Source organism: Pongo abelii, chromosome 6 (assembly GCF_028885655.2).
Source record: "Pongo abelii isolate AG06213 chromosome 6, NHGRI_mPonAbe1-v2.0_pri, whole genome shotgun sequence".
In the NCBI taxonomy this organism is placed as follows: Eukaryota; Metazoa; Chordata; class Mammalia; order Primates; family Hominidae; genus Pongo; species Pongo abelii.
The window spans coordinates 62,089,300-62,107,778 of NC_071991.2; the positions used below are offsets into that span (position 1 = coordinate 62,089,300).

At 41.2% G+C, this 18,479-nt stretch overlaps 2 protein-coding genes across 7 annotated transcripts in view; one reads left to right on the forward strand and one right to left on the reverse strand.

Annotated features, from left to right (window-relative positions):
- The window catches only part of KLHL7 (kelch like family member 7), a 68,984-nt gene extending 64,866 nt beyond the window's left edge, over window positions 1–4,118 (reverse strand). Inside the window, exon 1 of one of the 6 annotated variants that reach the window (XM_002818151.5) lies at window positions 3,597–4,118. In XM_002818151.5, coding sequence (XP_002818197.1) covers window positions 3,597–3,716 — 120 coding nt within the window. In that variant the 5' untranslated portion in view covers window positions 3,717–4,118. The other 5 variants (XM_024249923.3, XM_063725737.1, XM_063725736.1 and 2 more) reach the window with 5 other exon arrangements.
- The window catches only part of HYCC1 (hyccin PI4KA lipid kinase complex subunit 1), a 201,170-nt gene continuing 186,742 nt past the window's right edge, over window positions 4,052–18,479 (forward strand). The window contains exon 1 of the mRNA XM_054559074.2: window positions 4,052–4,184. The gene's annotated coding sequence lies outside the window, so the exon portion shown is untranslated. The remainder of the gene's footprint in view (window positions 4,185–18,479) is intronic.

Here is an 18,479-nt window from a genome sequence, read left to right on the forward strand (position 1 = left end):
TTATAAGTGCTCAAGAAGTCTTATTATTATCAAGAGTTTAACACTGAAGGTTTAGATTATTCACAAGAGAACCTAAAGATAATGACACGTAGTAATTCACAGTCAGACAGATGAGAATACAGAAGCAAAGTCATTTTAGCCAGAAGGTGAGCCCAGTATCTAACTGTGAAATCATCTTTGTAGTTCTCTCACATAACTCTCAATAAGGACTTTAACATAAGCTTTCAAGTTCCAATTATGCTTTAATTCATTTAATGTGGAGAAACTACAAACTATGGTGGTACTCAGGAAGGTCTTAAAACATCTTCCTCCAATGTTAAGAGACTCCTGGACTTCATTAACACAAAAGAAGAGTATGGCAAAAGCAGTGTACATGTGCAATAGTGGTTGTGACCCAGACCTGCCTTGTAAAGCCTCTATTTTACATATCAGGTAATAACATTAATCTAAGCAAAAAGTTAAAGAAATAAACGAAAAGGTACTCAATCCAATTAAATAAGATGCTCCTATACACCCAGTTAGAATCGCTAAAGTGATAAGACTGACAACATCAAGTAATGACAACGATGCGGAGCAAAAGCCTCTCTCACACACAACTGGCAGAAGCGTAACATGGTACAATCACTTTGGAAAACTACGTGACAATATCTTTTAAAGCTGAAAGTGGTATAGCTTATGACTCAAAAATTCCTGTTTGGTATTTCCCAACACAAATATTAATACATACATATGTATACCAAAAGGTATGTATAAAGTGTACAAAAATGTTCAAAGTAGTACTAGTCTTAATAGTTCCAAACTAGAAATAACCCAAATGTCCATAATGATAGAATGGATAAATTGTGCTATATTCATTCAATGGGATACTATATACCACAAGGATGAAGTAGTGCTACACACAGCACATATGAATCTCACAAACAATGTTGGCTTTAAGAAATCAAAACACAAGAGTTTATGCCATATGATTACATTTATATAAGTTCAAACACAGGAAAAACCCACTTTTCGCCGATGTGCTGCAGACTTTCATGAATGCACCACACACCAAAGAACAAAGAGCTCCTCTTAATAACAGGGGCGCACAGTGCCCTTAGAAGACGGCATGGCATGGTATTTATCAATGGCTGCTTCTGCTCTAACTTCGACGGTTACAGAATTAGAATAGTTGTTACTACTGTGGGGTTGGTGACGGAGAAGAGCATGAGGGAGGACCTCTGGTGTACTGGTCATGTTCTAGTCTTGTTGGTGGGATGTGTACTTTGTAATAATTGAGCTGTACATTTATGATTTGTGCCCTCTTATATGTATCCCATACTTCACTGGAGAGTTTACTTAGAAACAAAAGGCTAGAAATGACAAAAACAATGTAGGAAAAGGCTTTAGAAGAAGCCAAGGCTGCTGGCTCTGCAGAATCCCCTTTTGCCTCTATGTATAGAATCGGCCACTATGCTACAGAGAGATGGAATGACCTAAATCATGTTATCTAAAATAACAAAATGAAATAATGAGAGAGCAGGGATTGGAATTGAGGTATGCTAATCTCACAATGTTCTCAAATTCTGGAAGGAATGTTTCTGAATGTTTACAGAGGGGTCCTTGTCATCTAGGCACTCATTATCCTGATCCTTAAAGCAATGAGATTGTAAAGGGATGCAAAAGTAGTCATAACACAAAAATATTTACTAAAGAACAAGAGCACTTATAAAGTTGGTCCTCACTCAAACATTCCTCCTCTGGCTCAGACCAGCTACTGTTTCTGCCAATTCCCATCAACTGCCCTTGTCAGTCATTCTTGGTGAATTGTTTCTTGTGTTATGATGTTAAACAGGACGACACAATACAACCATAATGTAAATCAATTGCGAAGTGAAACTGCACATCTTGCAAAAGATGCATGATTCCATGAAGTTGATAAAAGTGCTATTGGAGAACTGTTTGAATCACATGCCAAACCACTGACAAAAAGAGAACCTGGCAGATTAAGGTCAGTTAATCATTGTGGAGGGGATCCCTGGTTGTTCACCAAGTAACCATTTTTTCCTTCCTACTCAGTAACAGAACCCTGATTTTTCAGTAATTGTATTTCTATTGTAACGGTAAATAAGTGATGTTAATATACTCCAAAGCTAAGAAATGTGAGTCAATTTTTAAATCCAAAGAGCTAAATGGACAGTCTCAGATAATCCTCTCCTCCTCAAGTAAATATTTGCTGCTGCAATCCAGTTGCACCCTATTTAGGGATTGAGGCAATGCTTTACAATGCTATGATCCACGAACGAAAACATATTCGCGGGAGTGGGAGGGAACCTAATGAGTCTTCAACAAGTTTAAGCACTGGTAAACTATGTTCAACTACCATTACAGGCAGGCAATAGCTAAATGCACCAGCAATTTGAAGTCTGTGGTATTGTAGATACAAAAAGATTTACATGAAAGGAACATGAATTTGAAAACAGATACATGAAAGTAAGTTACATAAATTAACGAATTCAGGCATTCACAGTACTTCAGCACAAAGGCCAGGAAAGATTTAAAAGCATTCCCATAGACTGCACTGGTGCACTGTAGCAGGAGCTGGTGAACAAAGACAAAATCCCTGCAGTCAGCGTTTGCTTATAGAAACCAGAAGTTAATATCTTCATAAAAATCTTAAATTCCTCTCCTGTTGCCCATATTCCCAGCAGAACCACTAGACAAAGCAAACTAGGTTTTGCAGTTACACATAACTCACATCCTGCTTTGTCCTCTTGAAACATGATCCCAGTCAACAAAACCCGAACATGCCCACAAATCTACTTAGATGTGTATTATCTATAAATAAAGCTTACAGAAAGTAAAAAGTGACTTTCTATGCTTATCGGTATAGATGTTATGGAATTAAAAAAATAATAAAGTCTCTTTGTTTCACCTTCGCCAGCGTTAAAACCCGTTCTTTTCATAACCCACCTTTCGCGGATGTGCTGCAGACTTTCACGAATGCACCACACACCAAGGACAGAACAAAGAGCTCCTCTTAATAACAGGGGCGCACAGTGCCCTTAGAAGATAGCATGGTGTTTATCGATAGCTGCTTCTGCTCTAAATTAACACGAACAGGAGGACTCGTCTTCAACTAGCTCCACCAGGGAACACAGGAGGGGGCGGGGATCCTTATTTAAGAGCAGCTGATTTCAGGCCAGCAACTCTCCTCCCTTTGGGGGCTTCGGTTTGGGCTATGCCAATGGGTTTCTTCACACAAGATCTCACGACACCTTAAAACGGCTCGCCAATGGAAGGATCCTCGCCTCACAAAGAGATAACTAGGGCAGAGCTGTTACACAACCGATACCCGACAGCGAAAGCCAGCCCGAGGAGTCCCCCAGGAGTCTGACTCGGGAGCTACATCCTCGGCAGACGAGAAGCACTTTTGCTCGAGAATTGTTTTACGCGCCCCTCTACCAACTGCGGAATCGCTCGCCTGCGAAAACGGAAGGAGGGGCGAGGACAGAGAAAGAGGGGCGCGATCCACAGGGCGCGGAGTTCGACCCCGGGAACCAGGGGCCCAAGCCCGGACCACCTCCCACCGTCGTCCGTCACTCCCACAGCGGCGGTACCTGTTTCCGCATGTTATTCATGACGCCCATGAAACCCGCCAACAATTTAGCTTCTTCCCGAGCAGCAAGTTTCTTCTCGGTCTTCTTCTTGCTGCTCTTCTCCACCCCAGAGGCTGCCATCCTCCCTCAGCTCGGTTCACGCCCGGGGCTCGCCGGGCCGGGCGAGGGGTCGCACTCTCTGGGCACACTGGGGATTCTATCGACCAAACACGGCGATCGGCACTGCAGCTGCAGCGCCCAGCTCTGGAACGGGCGGCAGGCGGCGGTGGCTCGGCCACTGCCGAAAGACAAGGCCGGGCGGCCCCCTTAGAAGGGCTCAGGGAGCGACGCTGCCAACTGGGCTGCGTCCCCGGGCAGAACCCGAGCCCGGCCCAGGAGCCTGCGCACTTCGCGCAAGGAGGCGGGGGCACTATGAAGAGAGTCAGGGGCGGGGCCTGGTACGTCACAGTGGCGCGCCGTTCCGAGCAATGAGAGTGCAGGCACAGGTGCGGCCGGTTTCCTTGTCGCTGTCCCGCGCTGAGTGAGTTTTGCCTCGAAGCTGGTCCGAAGTCGCGCCTGCTCTTTTGTGTGCCCAAGGCAGATTTCCAGGTTTCGCTTACGTGATTATCTTTTTTTTTTTTTTTGATAATTGGGCGGTGGAACATGCAAAGGTGTCTCCCATCAGTGTAAGGCTTCATGGGACAGGGTCGGTGTTCAGTGCAGTATCTGAGCCTGGTGTATGGTAGGCGCTCAATAAATATTAAATGATGAAAGGATATTACTGCAAGTTAAAGTCTTGTTACACGGAGCACAAGATTTATTTTCGTGGGATTCATAACGCAAGAGCACACAGTCCCGTTGGTGTCTCCTTGGCGTGCAATGAATGTCTGCCTAACTAGGCTGGCTTACTATGTGTTTACAACTGTAATCAGTTGTCAGTCGGTTCTAGAAATCTTCAGTTAGGCTTCTCTAAGTGTTTTTACGGGAACACGGAACTCAATCACAGCCCTCATGGAAATGTTTTTTGTAGCCATATTCTTTCTAGTGTATAGTAATATACAGGATTATTTGAAATTGTACATTATTTAATATTATGAAAACTTTATATCTCATTGGTTTTCCTCCTCGGTCTATATAGGACTATACAGAGACATTTTATGTAAAATAATTTACACCATTGAGGCATTTTTTTTTTTTTTTTTTGAGGCAGGGTCTCGGCCCTGTCGCCCAGGCTGGGGGTGCAGTGCAGTGGCTAATCGTAGCTCACTGAAGCCTCAGCACTCCTGGGCTCCAAGCAATTCTCCCATCTCAGCCTCCCAAGTAGCTGGAACTACAGGCGTGCAACACCACTCTGGGCTAATTTTTAAATTTTGTTGTTGGTGGTGGTGGTGGTGGTGGTGGAGAAGAGGTCACACTATGTTGCCCAGGCTTGTCTCGATCTCCTGGTGTTACGCAATCCTCCCGCCTAGGCCTCCCGAAGTGCTAGGATTACAGGAATGAGCCGCCAGGCCTGGCCCACAGTATACTTTTCTTGTTGAGGACAAACAATATAGCATAATCCAGATGAAAGAGCAAGCTGTATATATGCCTCAATTTTTACAAAAGAGTAAGATACTTAGGTCTCTGTACTCTTTATCTTTCTTCTGTTAATCTAGAGGTTCTCAGATGTGCCTCTATTTTAACTAGTTGATTTGGAGATTTAAGGTGAACCCTGGCAATAGGAATAATTTATTGTTAATAAAATTAGAAATGAGAAAATTTTTCATTCACTTTATTAAATGACCCAGGACACTGAAGAAAAACAGAATAAATTTTGTTTTCTTTTTTTTAATTGAAAAGAAGTAGAAATCTGTCTTCTAACTCTAAGGCCTTGGGAGATGAAGGATCCGTGATTCAAAGGCAGAAATGTAAGTGATGAAAAAGAATGCTGTCCTGTAATAAGGCAAAAAAGAAACGAGGAACAGCATCCTTAGTGCTTGATGTTAGAACAGTCTTTTTACATGTTGCTGAATATAAAACATCAAAGTTCATGGAGGAGCCATAGGATTCAGAGCTCAAAGAGACCACAGAGATTATATGGTACAGGGATTAAGCATGAGACTTTGCCTGGATGCAAAGTCAAGCATCTCAGCTTTCTAGTTGTGTAACTTTGGACAAATTGCTTAACTTCTGTTATGCCTCAGTCTCCTTATCTGTGAAAGTAGAACCTACGACATGGAACTGGCGTAAGGATTATAAAAATGCTTAGAGGGGTGCCAGCACAAGACACTTAAAATTACTTTACTGAGTTAATAATACACACATACCTCAGAGATATTTTGGGTTCTGTTCCAGACCACCACATAAAGTAAGTATCTCAGTAAAGTGAGTCACACAAATTTTTTGGTTTCCCAAAACATATGCAAGTTATGTTTACACTATACTGTGGTCTATTAAGTGTGCAATAATATTATGTCTGCAAAAGCAATGCACATACCTTAACTAAAAAGTGCTTTGTTGCTAAAAATTGCTAATGGTCATCTAAGCCTTTGCAAGTTGCAAGTTTTAAATTTATTTTTATTTTTATTTCTATTTTTTTTAAGAGATGGAGTCTTGCTGTGTTCTCCAGGATTGAGTACAGTGGCTGTTCACAGATGTAATCATAGTACACTACAGCCTCAAACTCCCGGGGTCAAGCAGTCCTCCTGCTTCAGCCTCTTGAGGAGCTGGGACTACAGGCCCATATCACCATGCCCACTAGATTCACAATCATTTTGCTTGTGGAAGGTCTTGCCTCAATGTTGATAGGTGCTGACTGATCAGGGTCAGGTTGCTGACTGATCAGAATGGTAGTTTCTGAATGTTGGGAATGGCTATGGCAATTTCTTAAAATAAGACAACAATGAAGTTTGCTGCATTGATTGACTCCCTTTCACAAAGGATTTCTCCATATCATGCAATGCTGTTTGATAGCATTTTACCCATAGTAGAACTTCTTTCAAAATTGGAGTCAATTCTCTCAAACCTTGTCTCTCTTGGTCAACTAAGTTTATGCACTATTCTACATCCTTTGTTGTCATTTCAACAATATTTACAGAGTCTTCACCATGAATAGATTCCTTTTCAAACAACCACTTTCTTTGCTCAGCTATAAGAAGCAGCTCTTCACCCATTCAAGTTTTATCATGAGATTGCAGCAATTCAGTCACATCAAATTCCACTTCTAATTCTAGTTGTTTTTCTATTTCCACCACATCTGCAGGTACTTTCTCCACAGAAATTTCAAACCTCTCAAAGTCATCCATGAGGGTTGGAATCAACTTCTTCCAAATTTCTGTGGATGTTGATGTTTTGACCTCCTCCCAATCACAAATGTTCTTAATGGCATCTAGAATGGTGAATCTTTTCCAGAAGGTTTTCAATGTGCTTTGCCCAGTTCCATCAGAAGAATCACTGTCTGTGGTAGCTCTAGCCTTATTAAATGTATATTTTAAATAATAACACCTAAAAATCAAAATGACTCCTTGATCCATGGGCTGTAGAATAGACATTGTGTTAGCAGTCATGAAAACAAGATTAATCTCCTTGTACAGCACCATTATAGCTCTTGGGTGACCACGTGCATTGTCAATGACCAGTAATATTTTGAAAGGACACTTTTTTTTGAGCAGTAGGTCTCAACAGTGGACTTAAAATATTCAGTAAGCCGTGTTGTAAACAGATGTGCTGCCAGCTAGGCATTGTTGTTCCATTTATAGAGCACAGGTAGAGCAGATTTAGCATAATTTGTCAGGACCCTAGGATTTTTGGAATGGTAAATGGGCACTGGCTTCAACTTCAAGTCACCAACTACATTAACTCCTAACAAGAAGAGTCAGCCTGTCCTTGAAAGTTTGAAAACAGGCATGGATTTCTCCTCTCTAGCTATGAAAGTCTTAGATGGCATCTTCTTCCAAGAGAAGTTGTTTCATGTACATTAAAAATCTGTTGTTTGGTGTACCCACCCTCTTCGATGATCTTAGCTAGATCTTCTGGATAACTTGCTACAGTTTCTACATCAGCACTTGTTGCCTTACCTTACACTTTTATGTTATGGAGATAGCTTCTTTCCTTAAACCACAGGAACGAACCTCTGCTATCTTCTAGCTTTTCTTGGGCAACTTCCTTCTTTCAGCTTTCATGGAACTGAATAGTGTTAGGATCTTGCTCTGGGTTAGGTTTTGGCTTAAGGGAATGTGGTAGCTGATTTGATTTATTTAGAGCACTAAAACTTTCGTCATATCAGCTTTAAAGCTGGTTTGCTTTACTATCACTTATGTGTTCACTGGAGTAGCACTTTAAATTTCCTCCAAGCTTGTTTGCTTTTCATTCACAACGTGGCTGTTTGGTGCGAAGAGGCCTAGCTTCCCAGTCTTGGCTTTCAACATGCCTTCCTCACTAAGCATAGTCATTTCTAGCTATTTATTTGAAGTTAGAGATGTGCAACTCTTCTTTCACTTGAACACTTAGAGGCCATTGTAGGGTTATTACTTGGCTTAATTTCAATATTGTTGTGTCTGGAGGAATAGAGAGGCCTGGGGAGACAAAGAGAAATGGGGAACAGCTGGTCATTTGAGCAGTGAGAACACACGCAACATTTATTGATTAAATTCGCTGTTTTATGGGCTCGGTTCATGGTGCTCCAAAACAATTATAATAGTAACATCAAACATCACTGGTCACAGGTCGCCATAACAGATATAATGATAATGATAATAATAATAATGTTTGAAATATTGCAAGAATTACCAAAATGTGACTCAGAGAAACAACAAAGTGAGCACACGCTGTTGGAAAAATGGTACCGATAGACTTGATCCATGCAGGGTTGCCACAAACGATTAATTTGCAAAAAAACAAAACAAAAGAACATGCAGTATCTGTGAAGCACAATAAAGCATACTGCAAATAAAATGTGCGCCTGTCCTGTATTAACTTTGTTACTATTTAATCTAGCATTTCCCAAAATGTGTTTCTTAGAATACAACTAGTCTTATGATTCCCCTAACCCGAACTGGTTCTCTGGGAATGCACCCACAGGAGGATAGGTTCTTGGGTGATCTTGGCCAATCCAGGTTCCCTGCAACTTGTAGTTCTCAGAATAACCGTAGAATGCAACTTTCTGAGATAGAGAAGTGATAGTCAGAATAATCCATGTTGTGTCCTTGTTTCTCCCAGAACAGGGTGTACTGCAGCACTTGTTCTCAGTGATCCTAGTGCCACCTAGGGTATAAAACCCAGAGCACAGTGCTTTCAGTGTCCCTCCGCTGCAGTGGGATGTGGAGCACACACAGATAAGACCCTTTCCACATTCAGCAGCTTTCTTGAGCCTTAGAGGACTGGCTTGCTGTGGATCCTAGGCTTCTATTTATTCTTGCTCCTCATCTATCTGTGCATAATAAATCTGTTTGCCTAGCCTGTGTGAGTGTTCTGTCTCTCTCACCAGACTCATGCGATTGGTAGAGAACCTTTGCAACAATTTCGGGAGACATGTAAAATATATCCTTGGTGAAAAATCCCAAAATATATTTGCATATTAAGTGTTTAGAGGTTTTCTGTACCTATTACTTAAACCTATTGAACTTTTCTATAGTCCAGTACTTTTTGAAGTGTCAACTTAGCCAATTCCCATTTTCTGTGAATTACTTACTCCTCTATTCACCCACAGGAGGAATTCCTAAAGCTGTACCTATTCTGTGGGACTTTACCTCTACCTGGTCTCAGTTTATTGGATTAAGGTTGAACACCTAAACCAAAGAGACCCAATTAATAAGCTGAAGTAAAGAGCATCATGTTCTCTTTGGACACTGGACAAATGGATGTTGATGAGCTTGTGTGCAGCAGTTCTACTGGAAGTACGTACAAGGGGCTCAGCCAGCCAATTTGGACGGTGTATGTGATAAGCAGAGAAAGGCAGCAGTCTGCAGAGACTGCAGAATGAAAAAAAAAAAAAAAAAGCAGAAACCCAGAGAGAAATCAGACAAAAGACCAGGTGGTGGGCAGGGGTCTGGGGTTATCCAGGCTTAAAATTCAGGGTCTCTAAACTTGAACAGGCTGATTTCAAAGCTGTGGGCCTAGCAATGTGTTCACATAGCAATTTGGCTTTGTAAAATTTATAAAAGTAGGCTATTTTAACAACAATAGCTTGAGTCTATTGTCTCATTTCACCCTGATTTTCCCTCTATCATACTTTTTTTTTTTTTTACTATCTGGTGGTGTTGAAATTGCCATATATATCTTTGGGAACAAATCACAAATTGAACTGGGGATATATTTTTTGGCATCTAGCAGGATATATATTTGTAGATCACAGTTACTTCCATACAGTTAAACTATTTCCAGCCCTTCTAATGTAAGAATGGCATCCAGGAATAGTCCCTAGTCCCACTGTGCCAACCCTATCTTGTGATGCCAAAGATGCAGGGCCTGAGATCTTCTAATATGTCTTACAGTAACCAGCACTGAAAGTATTTAAGTAGTGGAAGAGAAGCAAGTTTTAAACAGGTTTCATCAGCTAAGCCACAAGCTGGTCTATGGAAAATTCTTCAATCATCAAACATGTAAAATTGTAAGCAGAAGGTTGGTACTCACTTCCAATCAGAAGTGGAAGGAATATATATGTCATGCATTTTTTTTTTTTTTTTTTGAGACAGAGTCTCACTCTATTGCCCAGCATGGAGTACAGTTGTGCAATCTTGGCTCACTGCAACTGCCACCTCCTGGGTTCAAGTGATTCTCCTGCCTCAGCCTCCCAGGTAGCTGGGATTACAGGTGCCTGCCACCATGCCTGGCTAATTTTTTTTTTTTTTGGTATTTTTGGCAGAGACGGGATTTCACTATGTTGGACAAGCTGGTCTCCAACTCCTGACCTCTGGTGATCTGCCCACCTCGGCCTCCCGAAGTGCTGAGATTACAAGGGTGAGCTACCATGCCCAGCCAGTCGTGTGTATATTTTACAATATGATGTATGAATGGTAAGTGTGACCTCAGCTTTCAGAAAGGTAAAGTAAGGGCCTCTGAAAATCTACTCCTCCATAAAAGCAACAAGAACACTGGGAAATTGTCAAAATTAACTTTTTCAGAATGCTGGAAACCAACTAAAAGCTTATAACAATCCAAGAAGTAGTTATTTAAGACAAATGGCTGAATCTCATAACAATGAGACTTGAGGTGTTTTAACTCTTCCTAATCCCTTCTCTCTCTCTCTAGCTTTACAGTAGCTTTAAAAACCAACAGCTTCACAACTATGGTAGCTGTGAAACCCACCAGCCCACTGTCATTTTTAGAAGGCAGAACAGGTTAAGAGGTCCTCAAAAGCCTCATCCCTAGGGTATTTTTAGTATTCAGCCTGTCTGGCACCTTACTGAAAAGCTCCGTTCTCAGGGCTTGTATTTATTTGACATGACTCAGAGCTCACTTTGTGCAAACAGCTCCGCCAGCAGGGAATTTGACAAAGACAATGAGCAGCAGTTGTTTAATATTGCAGCTGCCTAAGGCAGTATTGCCATTTAGGGCTAGCAAAATGCTGACCTAAACACTTAAATGGAAAAACTGAGTATATTAGTCAGGATTCTCCAGAGAAGCAGAACCAATAAGATGAATGGATGGGTGGAAAGATGGATAGATAGATAGATAGATAGATAGATAGATAGATAGATAGATGATACATACATACACACGTATACATACATATGTCACAGGATCCTTAGGGTGTTGCTTCACCAGCCAGAAACCTCTGTGGCTAGTGGCACCTTCTGCCTGAATATTGCTTGCACCTGCTGGATTCATTCTGCCCACTCGGCCTGGCAAGCTGTGCTCAGCTCGGGCTACCGGCCCGGATCCCACACCTGCCAACAGCAAACCAGGTTCAGAGTGGTGAGGAGTGTGTGGGCCAGTGAGCGTGGGGTCCGGCCACTGTGCACAGCCAGGCAGGCTGGCTACTGTGGCAAGGCAGGCAGCTGCAGGCGCCAGCACAGGTGCTGGCTCCATGCGAGGCTGTGGCCGGTCCAAATGTACTGTGTGCAGATTCTGTTACAGACACCCACATCTGAATGAGGGGAACGCAGTGGCACCCGGAAGCTTGGAGACACCAGGAACCACAGAGCCCTAAAGAGGGTGTCACAGCCCTGGCTGGGGAGCCCCTAGGTCTGGGCTTCCTGAAGGGCCACACCTCTTCTCTCCTTCTTGTCGTCCATAACATGGCAAGCAGGGGGGCATGTTTCATCCCTGTTTGTGTTATAGCTCTTTCAGTCCTGCCATTTGTTGGGTCTTGAGCTCTTATCCTGCATCCAGGAAGAATGAGGTATGCAAGCAAGCAAGGTGGAGAGGGCAAGCAAGGTGGAGAGGAGCTTCATTGAGTGACAGAACATCTCTCAGGAGACCTGAAGTGGGTAGCTCCTTTCTGCAGGTAGGTCATCCTGATGAGTGTCCAGCTCTCAGTGGAGAGGAGACCCATGGTGTGTAGCTCTTTTCTGCAGGCAGATCATCCTGATGAGTCAAGGAGACTTGAAGTGGATAGCTCCTTCCCACAGCTGGTAGTTTTGACATCTGTGTGAGTCTGGCTGAGTTTGGGGTTTTTATGGGCTTCAGAAAGGAGGAAGTGTGTGCTCATTGGTCCATGGGCAGCCATGGGTGGGCCCAGGAAAAGCACCGTAAGTTCTCACTCTGGGCTGCAGACTCTACCCAGAACTGGCAGCCTGGCCCCCAGGCTTCAGGCCATTCTTGGCTTGAAGGAGGGGCTTTACTGGGGACCCGCCCCTTCCCATCCAGGAACCTGTCTGCCTCCTGCCCTCATCAACATGTCATCCATGGCACCTTGGCTGTCCACACTGAGGGGTGTCTGCAGGCCCATGCCAAGCTGCCCTCAGTCACTGCCCCTCCCGCCTCCCTCCCATGCTCTTTGGCGCCCAAAGTCTGGAGGGGGCTGAGGTGGCTGGGGGCTGTTGTGTCAGCACCACCCTGAGCACATGTACAGCTGGCCAGGTTGTGACAATGCCCAGGCTCAACCACAACATTGCTCTGCCCCAGAGCGGGTGCTGGGAGCAGGGAGAGGCCAGAGAGCAGGAGCAGGCACTTCCAAGCCTGCGGGAGCAGGGGAGCTTCCCAGTCCCTGAGAGCACAGGGATGCCCAGGTCTGGAGCCATGGCTGGGTGGCTACAGCTGTGCCCCAGAACATGGTGCTCCTAGCCTACCAACTTGGTAGGGCAAGGAGCTCCCACCTATTCCTGGCCCCTGCTAGCTCTGGGGAGTGCACAGCCCCAGCTGCACCTCCCCACTGCAGCCTGTGTCTTCACAGTGTGGCCACTCCAGATGGTCTGCTGCTGCTATCACATATACATACATAAATGCATGCATACATACATACATACATAAATATACACATATTTGTTATGGGAATTGGCTCATACAATTATGGAGACTAAGATGTCCCAAGATAGGTTGTCTGCAAACTATAAAACCAGGGAAGCTGTTGGTGCAATTGTCTGAGTACAAAAGCCTAAGAACCAGGGGAGCAGATGGTTTAACTCTCAGTCCTAGGCTGAAGGCCTGAAAAACTGGAGAGACTGCTTATGTAAGTCTGAGTCCAGTTGCTGGAGAATCTGGAGTCCATTTTTTTTTTTTTTTTTTTTTTTTTGAGACAGAGTCTCACTCTGTTGCCCAGGCTGGAGTGCAGTGGCTCGATCTTGGCTCATTGCAATGTCCACCTCCCTGGTTCAAGTGATTCTCCTGCCTCAGCCCCCTGAGTAGCTGGGACTACAGGCATGTGCCACCATGCCTAGCTAATTTTTGTATTTTTAGAAGAGACAGGGTTTCACCATATTGGCCAGGCTGGTCTTGAACTCCTGACCTCAGGTAAGGTTCCTAAGGTCCCTCCCAAAGTGCTAAGATTATAGGCATGAGCCACCACGCCCAGCTGAGAATCTGGAGTTCTGATGTCTGAGGGTACAAAAAGATGGCTGTCTCAGCTCAGAGAGAGCAAATTCAAACTTTTTCTGCTTTGTTCTATCTGTCATCAATGGTTTGAATGACACCTGCCTACATTGGTGACTGAGGGTCTTCTTTACTCAATCTACTGATTCAAATGCTTATGTCTTCTGGAAACATCCTCACAGTATTCCTAGAAATAATATTTTACCAGTTACCTGGGTGTCTTTAACCTAGTCAAATTGACACCTTAAATTAATCACCACATTAGGTAATGAGATGTCCATAGTTGGCTTTGAAAACTATGGCATATACTTGGGAATCTAGAAGGCCAGGAGAAACCTGAGAAGGCCTGAAACTCTTACCTCTGGTTGACTTTTGTGGCTCTATGCAAACAACAAGTGACAGGTAAGGCAGAATTATAAGCTGCCTGCTGGAGCATTAAAGGTGCAACCCAACACACACATAGAACCCTTTGGCAGAGTAAAAGAATTATTATTTTAAGTGATTTTTTATATAAAAAGGATTATACACCATGACCGAGAGGGATTTATCCCAGGAATGCAAGGTTGGTTTAACCTATGAAAAATCAATCAACGTAATATATATTATATTAATAGCATAAAAAACAAAAATAACATGATTATAGATGTGGAAAAGGCAATTGAAAAAATCTGGCACCCTTTCATGACAAGAACATTCAGTAAATTATGAATAGAAGGGAACTTCCTAAACCCATTAAAGGACGTCTGTGAAGAACCCACAGCTAATATCATACTTAATGTGGAAAGACTGAAAGTTTTCCCTCTAATATTAGGAAGACAAAGATGTCTCATGTCTCCACTTCTGTTCAACATTGTACTGTAGGTTCTAACCAGGGCAATTATGTAAGAAAAAGAATTAAAAGACTTTAAGCTTGGAAAGCAGGAAGGAAAACTATCTTTATTCACAGTTGACATTAACTTATATATAAAAAATACTAAGGAACACACGCACACACATGCACATGCACATGCACACATACACACACACAGCATTAGAGCTAATACAAATTCAGCAATGTTTCAGGATACGAGATCAAGATACAAAAATCAGTTGTTTTTCTATATAATAAAAAAACATGAAAATGGAATTAAGAAAATATTCTATTTATCACAGCATAAACAAGAATAAAATAGGAATAAATTTAACGAAGTACAAGGCTTATACACTGGAAAATGTAAAACATCATAGAAAAAAATTAAAGAAGACCTAAATAAATGAAAAATCTCCCATGATAATGGAGTGAAAGACTTAACGTTGTCAAAATAATAGTACTCTCCAAGTTGATCTACAGATTCAATGTAATTATTATCAAAATCCTAACTCCTTTTTTTTTTTTACAGAAATCAACAAGATAATTCTAAAATTCATATGGAAACACAAAGAGGCCAGGCGTGGTGGCTCACGCCTGTAATACCAGTACTCTGGGAGGTCGAGGCTAGTGGATCACTTGAGATCAGGAATTCGAGACCAGCCTGCCAACATGGTGAAACACCGTCTCTACTAAAAATACAAAGATTAGCCAGGAGTGGTGGCATGCGCCTGTAGTTCCAGCTACTGGGGAGGCTGAGGCAGGAGAATCACTTGAACCTGGGAGGCGGAGGTTGCAGTGAGCTGAGATTACACCACTGCACTCCAGCCTGGGTGATAGAGCGAAACTCAGTCTAAAAGAAATGCCAGGAACTCAGAATAGTCAAAACATTTTGAAAGAAAAAGGCAAAGTTGAAAAATTTTAAACTTCCATATTTTAAAACTTACTACAAAGTTAATATGTAGTACTAACATAAGAATGCCAGTATAGATCAACAGAATAGAATTGAAAGGCCAGAAATAAATTCTTGTAGTTATGATAAATTGATTTTCAAGAAGAGTGTCAAGATCATTTAATGAGAGGGAATATTTTATTTTTCAACAAATTATGTTAATATAACTGGATAGCCACATGCAAAAGCATGAATTGAGATCCCTGTCTCACATCATATACAAAAATTAACTCAAATGGGAACTAAATATAAGAGGAAAAACTGCAAAACTCTTAGAAGAAAAAATATGCTTAAATCTTTGTGACTTTGGATTGGGCAGTGGCTTCCTAGACACCAAAAGCACAAGCAACAACAACAACAAAAAAATAGATAATTTGGACTTCATAAAAATGAAAAACTTTTGTTCTTCTAAGGATACCATCAAGAAAGTGAAAAGACAGCCCATAGAATCACAGGAAATATTTGAAGATCATATATTGGAAAAGGAGCTTGTGTCCAGAATATGTAAAAACACCAATAACCCAATTTAAAAATGGGTAAAGAATCTTAACAGACATTTCTCCCCAGAAGACAGACAAATGGCCAATAAGCACATGAAAGATGCTCAGCTCCATTAGTCATCTGAGACTAAATAAAAAAATAAATCAGAACTACAAGATACCACTTCACACCCACTAGGGTCACTGTAATTTTAAAAATATATAATAACAAGTGTTGGCGGGATGTGGAGAATTTGGAATGCCCATACATTACTCATGGGATTGTAAAATGATGCAGCCACTTTGGAAAACAGTTCAGCAGTTCCTCAAAATGTTTTTTTTTTAAAAAAGGAATTATCATCTGGTCCAGCAATTCCACACCTAGATATATATACAAGGCAATTGAAAATATGTTCACACGAAAATATGGGCACAGATGTTTGCAACACTGTTACTCATAATAGCCAGAAAGTGAAAACAACTCAAATGTTTATCAATTAATGACTGGATAAACAAAATGTAGTATATTCCATATAATGGTAATGTTCCATAACATGGAACATTAGTCATTACTGAATCATAAAAAGAAATGAGATTCTGATACATGTTATAATGTGAATGAACCTTTAAAACATTATGCTAAGTCTAAGAAGTCAGACACAAAAGACCACAACTTATGTGTTTTCATTCATATGAAATCCCCAGAATAGACAAATCCAAAGAGATGGAAAGTAGAATATTGTTTGCCAGGGATTGGGGGTGGTAAGGAGGCAATGAGAATTGGCTACTTATATGTATGCTTTTTTTTTTTTTTTTTGAGTGATAAAAACATTCTGGAATTAGATGGTGGTGATAAATGCACAACTTTGTGAGTATACTAAAAACCACTGAATTGTATATTGTAAAGGGGTAAACCTTATGGTATACAAATTATATTTACTATAGCTGTTTTTATTTTTTAGAGATGGGATCTCACTGTCACCCAGGCTGGAGTGCAGTAATGTGATCTCAGCTCACTGCAAACTTCGCCTCCTAGGCTCAATTGATCCTCCTGCCTTAGCCTCTAAGTAGCTGGGATTACAGGTGTGTGCCACCACGCCCAACTAATTTTTGTATTTTTTGTAGATACGGAGTTTTGTAATGTTGCCCAAGCTGATCTCACACTCCTAAGTTCAAGTGATCCACCCGCCTTGGCCTCCCAAAGTGCTGGGATTACAGGCGTGAGTCACTGTGCCTGGCGTATTTTTAAAAATTATAAATGCAACTTTTTCTTCATTTTTGAGGGGAAATGCATGAAATAGAATTTATCAGAATTACTATGTTTTTATAACAGTACTACCAACAGTGAGTTTGTCTGTGTATGAAGTTTCATATTTTATGCATCCTGGCATATTGGACCATGTCTTAACAATATAATGCATCATGTCCTGATAAAGTCTTGCGATCCCAGAAGCACATGTGACTGAGAATGAATTAGTATCTAGGATATATAAAAAATGCTTACAAGTCCATAAGAAAAACATCTTTAAAAAAGGACAAAATAAATAATTAGAAAATGTACTCAAAAGGAAATTGGAATGACCAATAAACATATAAAAATGTGTTCAACATCACTAGTAACCTGAGAAGTGCATGTTAAATCCAAAATGAGATAGGCTGAGGTGGGCAGATCACTTGAGGTCAGGAGTTCGAGACCAGCCCAGTCAACATGGTAAAACCCTGTCTCTATGAGAAATACAAAAAAAAATTAGCTGAGTGTGGTGATGGGTGACTAATCCCAGCTACTCGGGAGGCTGAGGCACAAGAATCACTTGAACCTGGGAGCAGAGGTTGCAGTGAGCTAAGATCGCGCCACTGCACTCCAGCCTGGGCAACAGAGCGAGACCTCAACTCAAAATAAATATAAAAAAACAAAATGAGTTAGGTTTTGGCATCCATCCATCCATCTGATTGACCAAAATTCTACAGGGATACAATACCAAATATTACTAAGGATATTTAGCATTTATCCATTGCTGGCAATATTATAATTTGGTACAGTCACTTTGGACAACAATTTGACGAAATCTAGTAAAGCTGACAATGCATACTCCCTAAGCAATTTCACACCTAGACTGGGCATACCTACAAGGAGAGATATATGGGAATAGCACATTCATGGCAGTATTTTTTGGTAGTAAACAATCTAAATGTCCACTTATAGGAAAATAATAAAGAAGGCACACTGTACCATAATTATATTGCAGTAAAAAATGAGTTAGAGCCACAGGAATAAACATAGATTCAGTAACATAATATAGAGGAAAGAAAGTAAGATGCATAAAGATGCACACATTATGAAGCCATTAAAATGGTGTTGAAGTGTAAGAAATAGTAAACTAATGTATTGTTTAGAAATTGACGCATAGGTAGTAAAGTATTATTTTTTAAAAAGTATGTGAATGATAAACACCAAATTAGTATAATGGTTAGCCATGTGAGGAAGGGAGATGGGTGAATTTTAGGATGAGTTCACTTGAAGCTTCGACACTTTGGGTAATGTGTGTTTTATTTTTCTTAAGCAAGATGCTAGGTACATGGCTATTATGCATTTTGCATATCTAATCATCTAATTATATAATATTAAGTTTATTTATATTAAATTTAGTTTATATACAAAAACCAAAACAAATGAATGA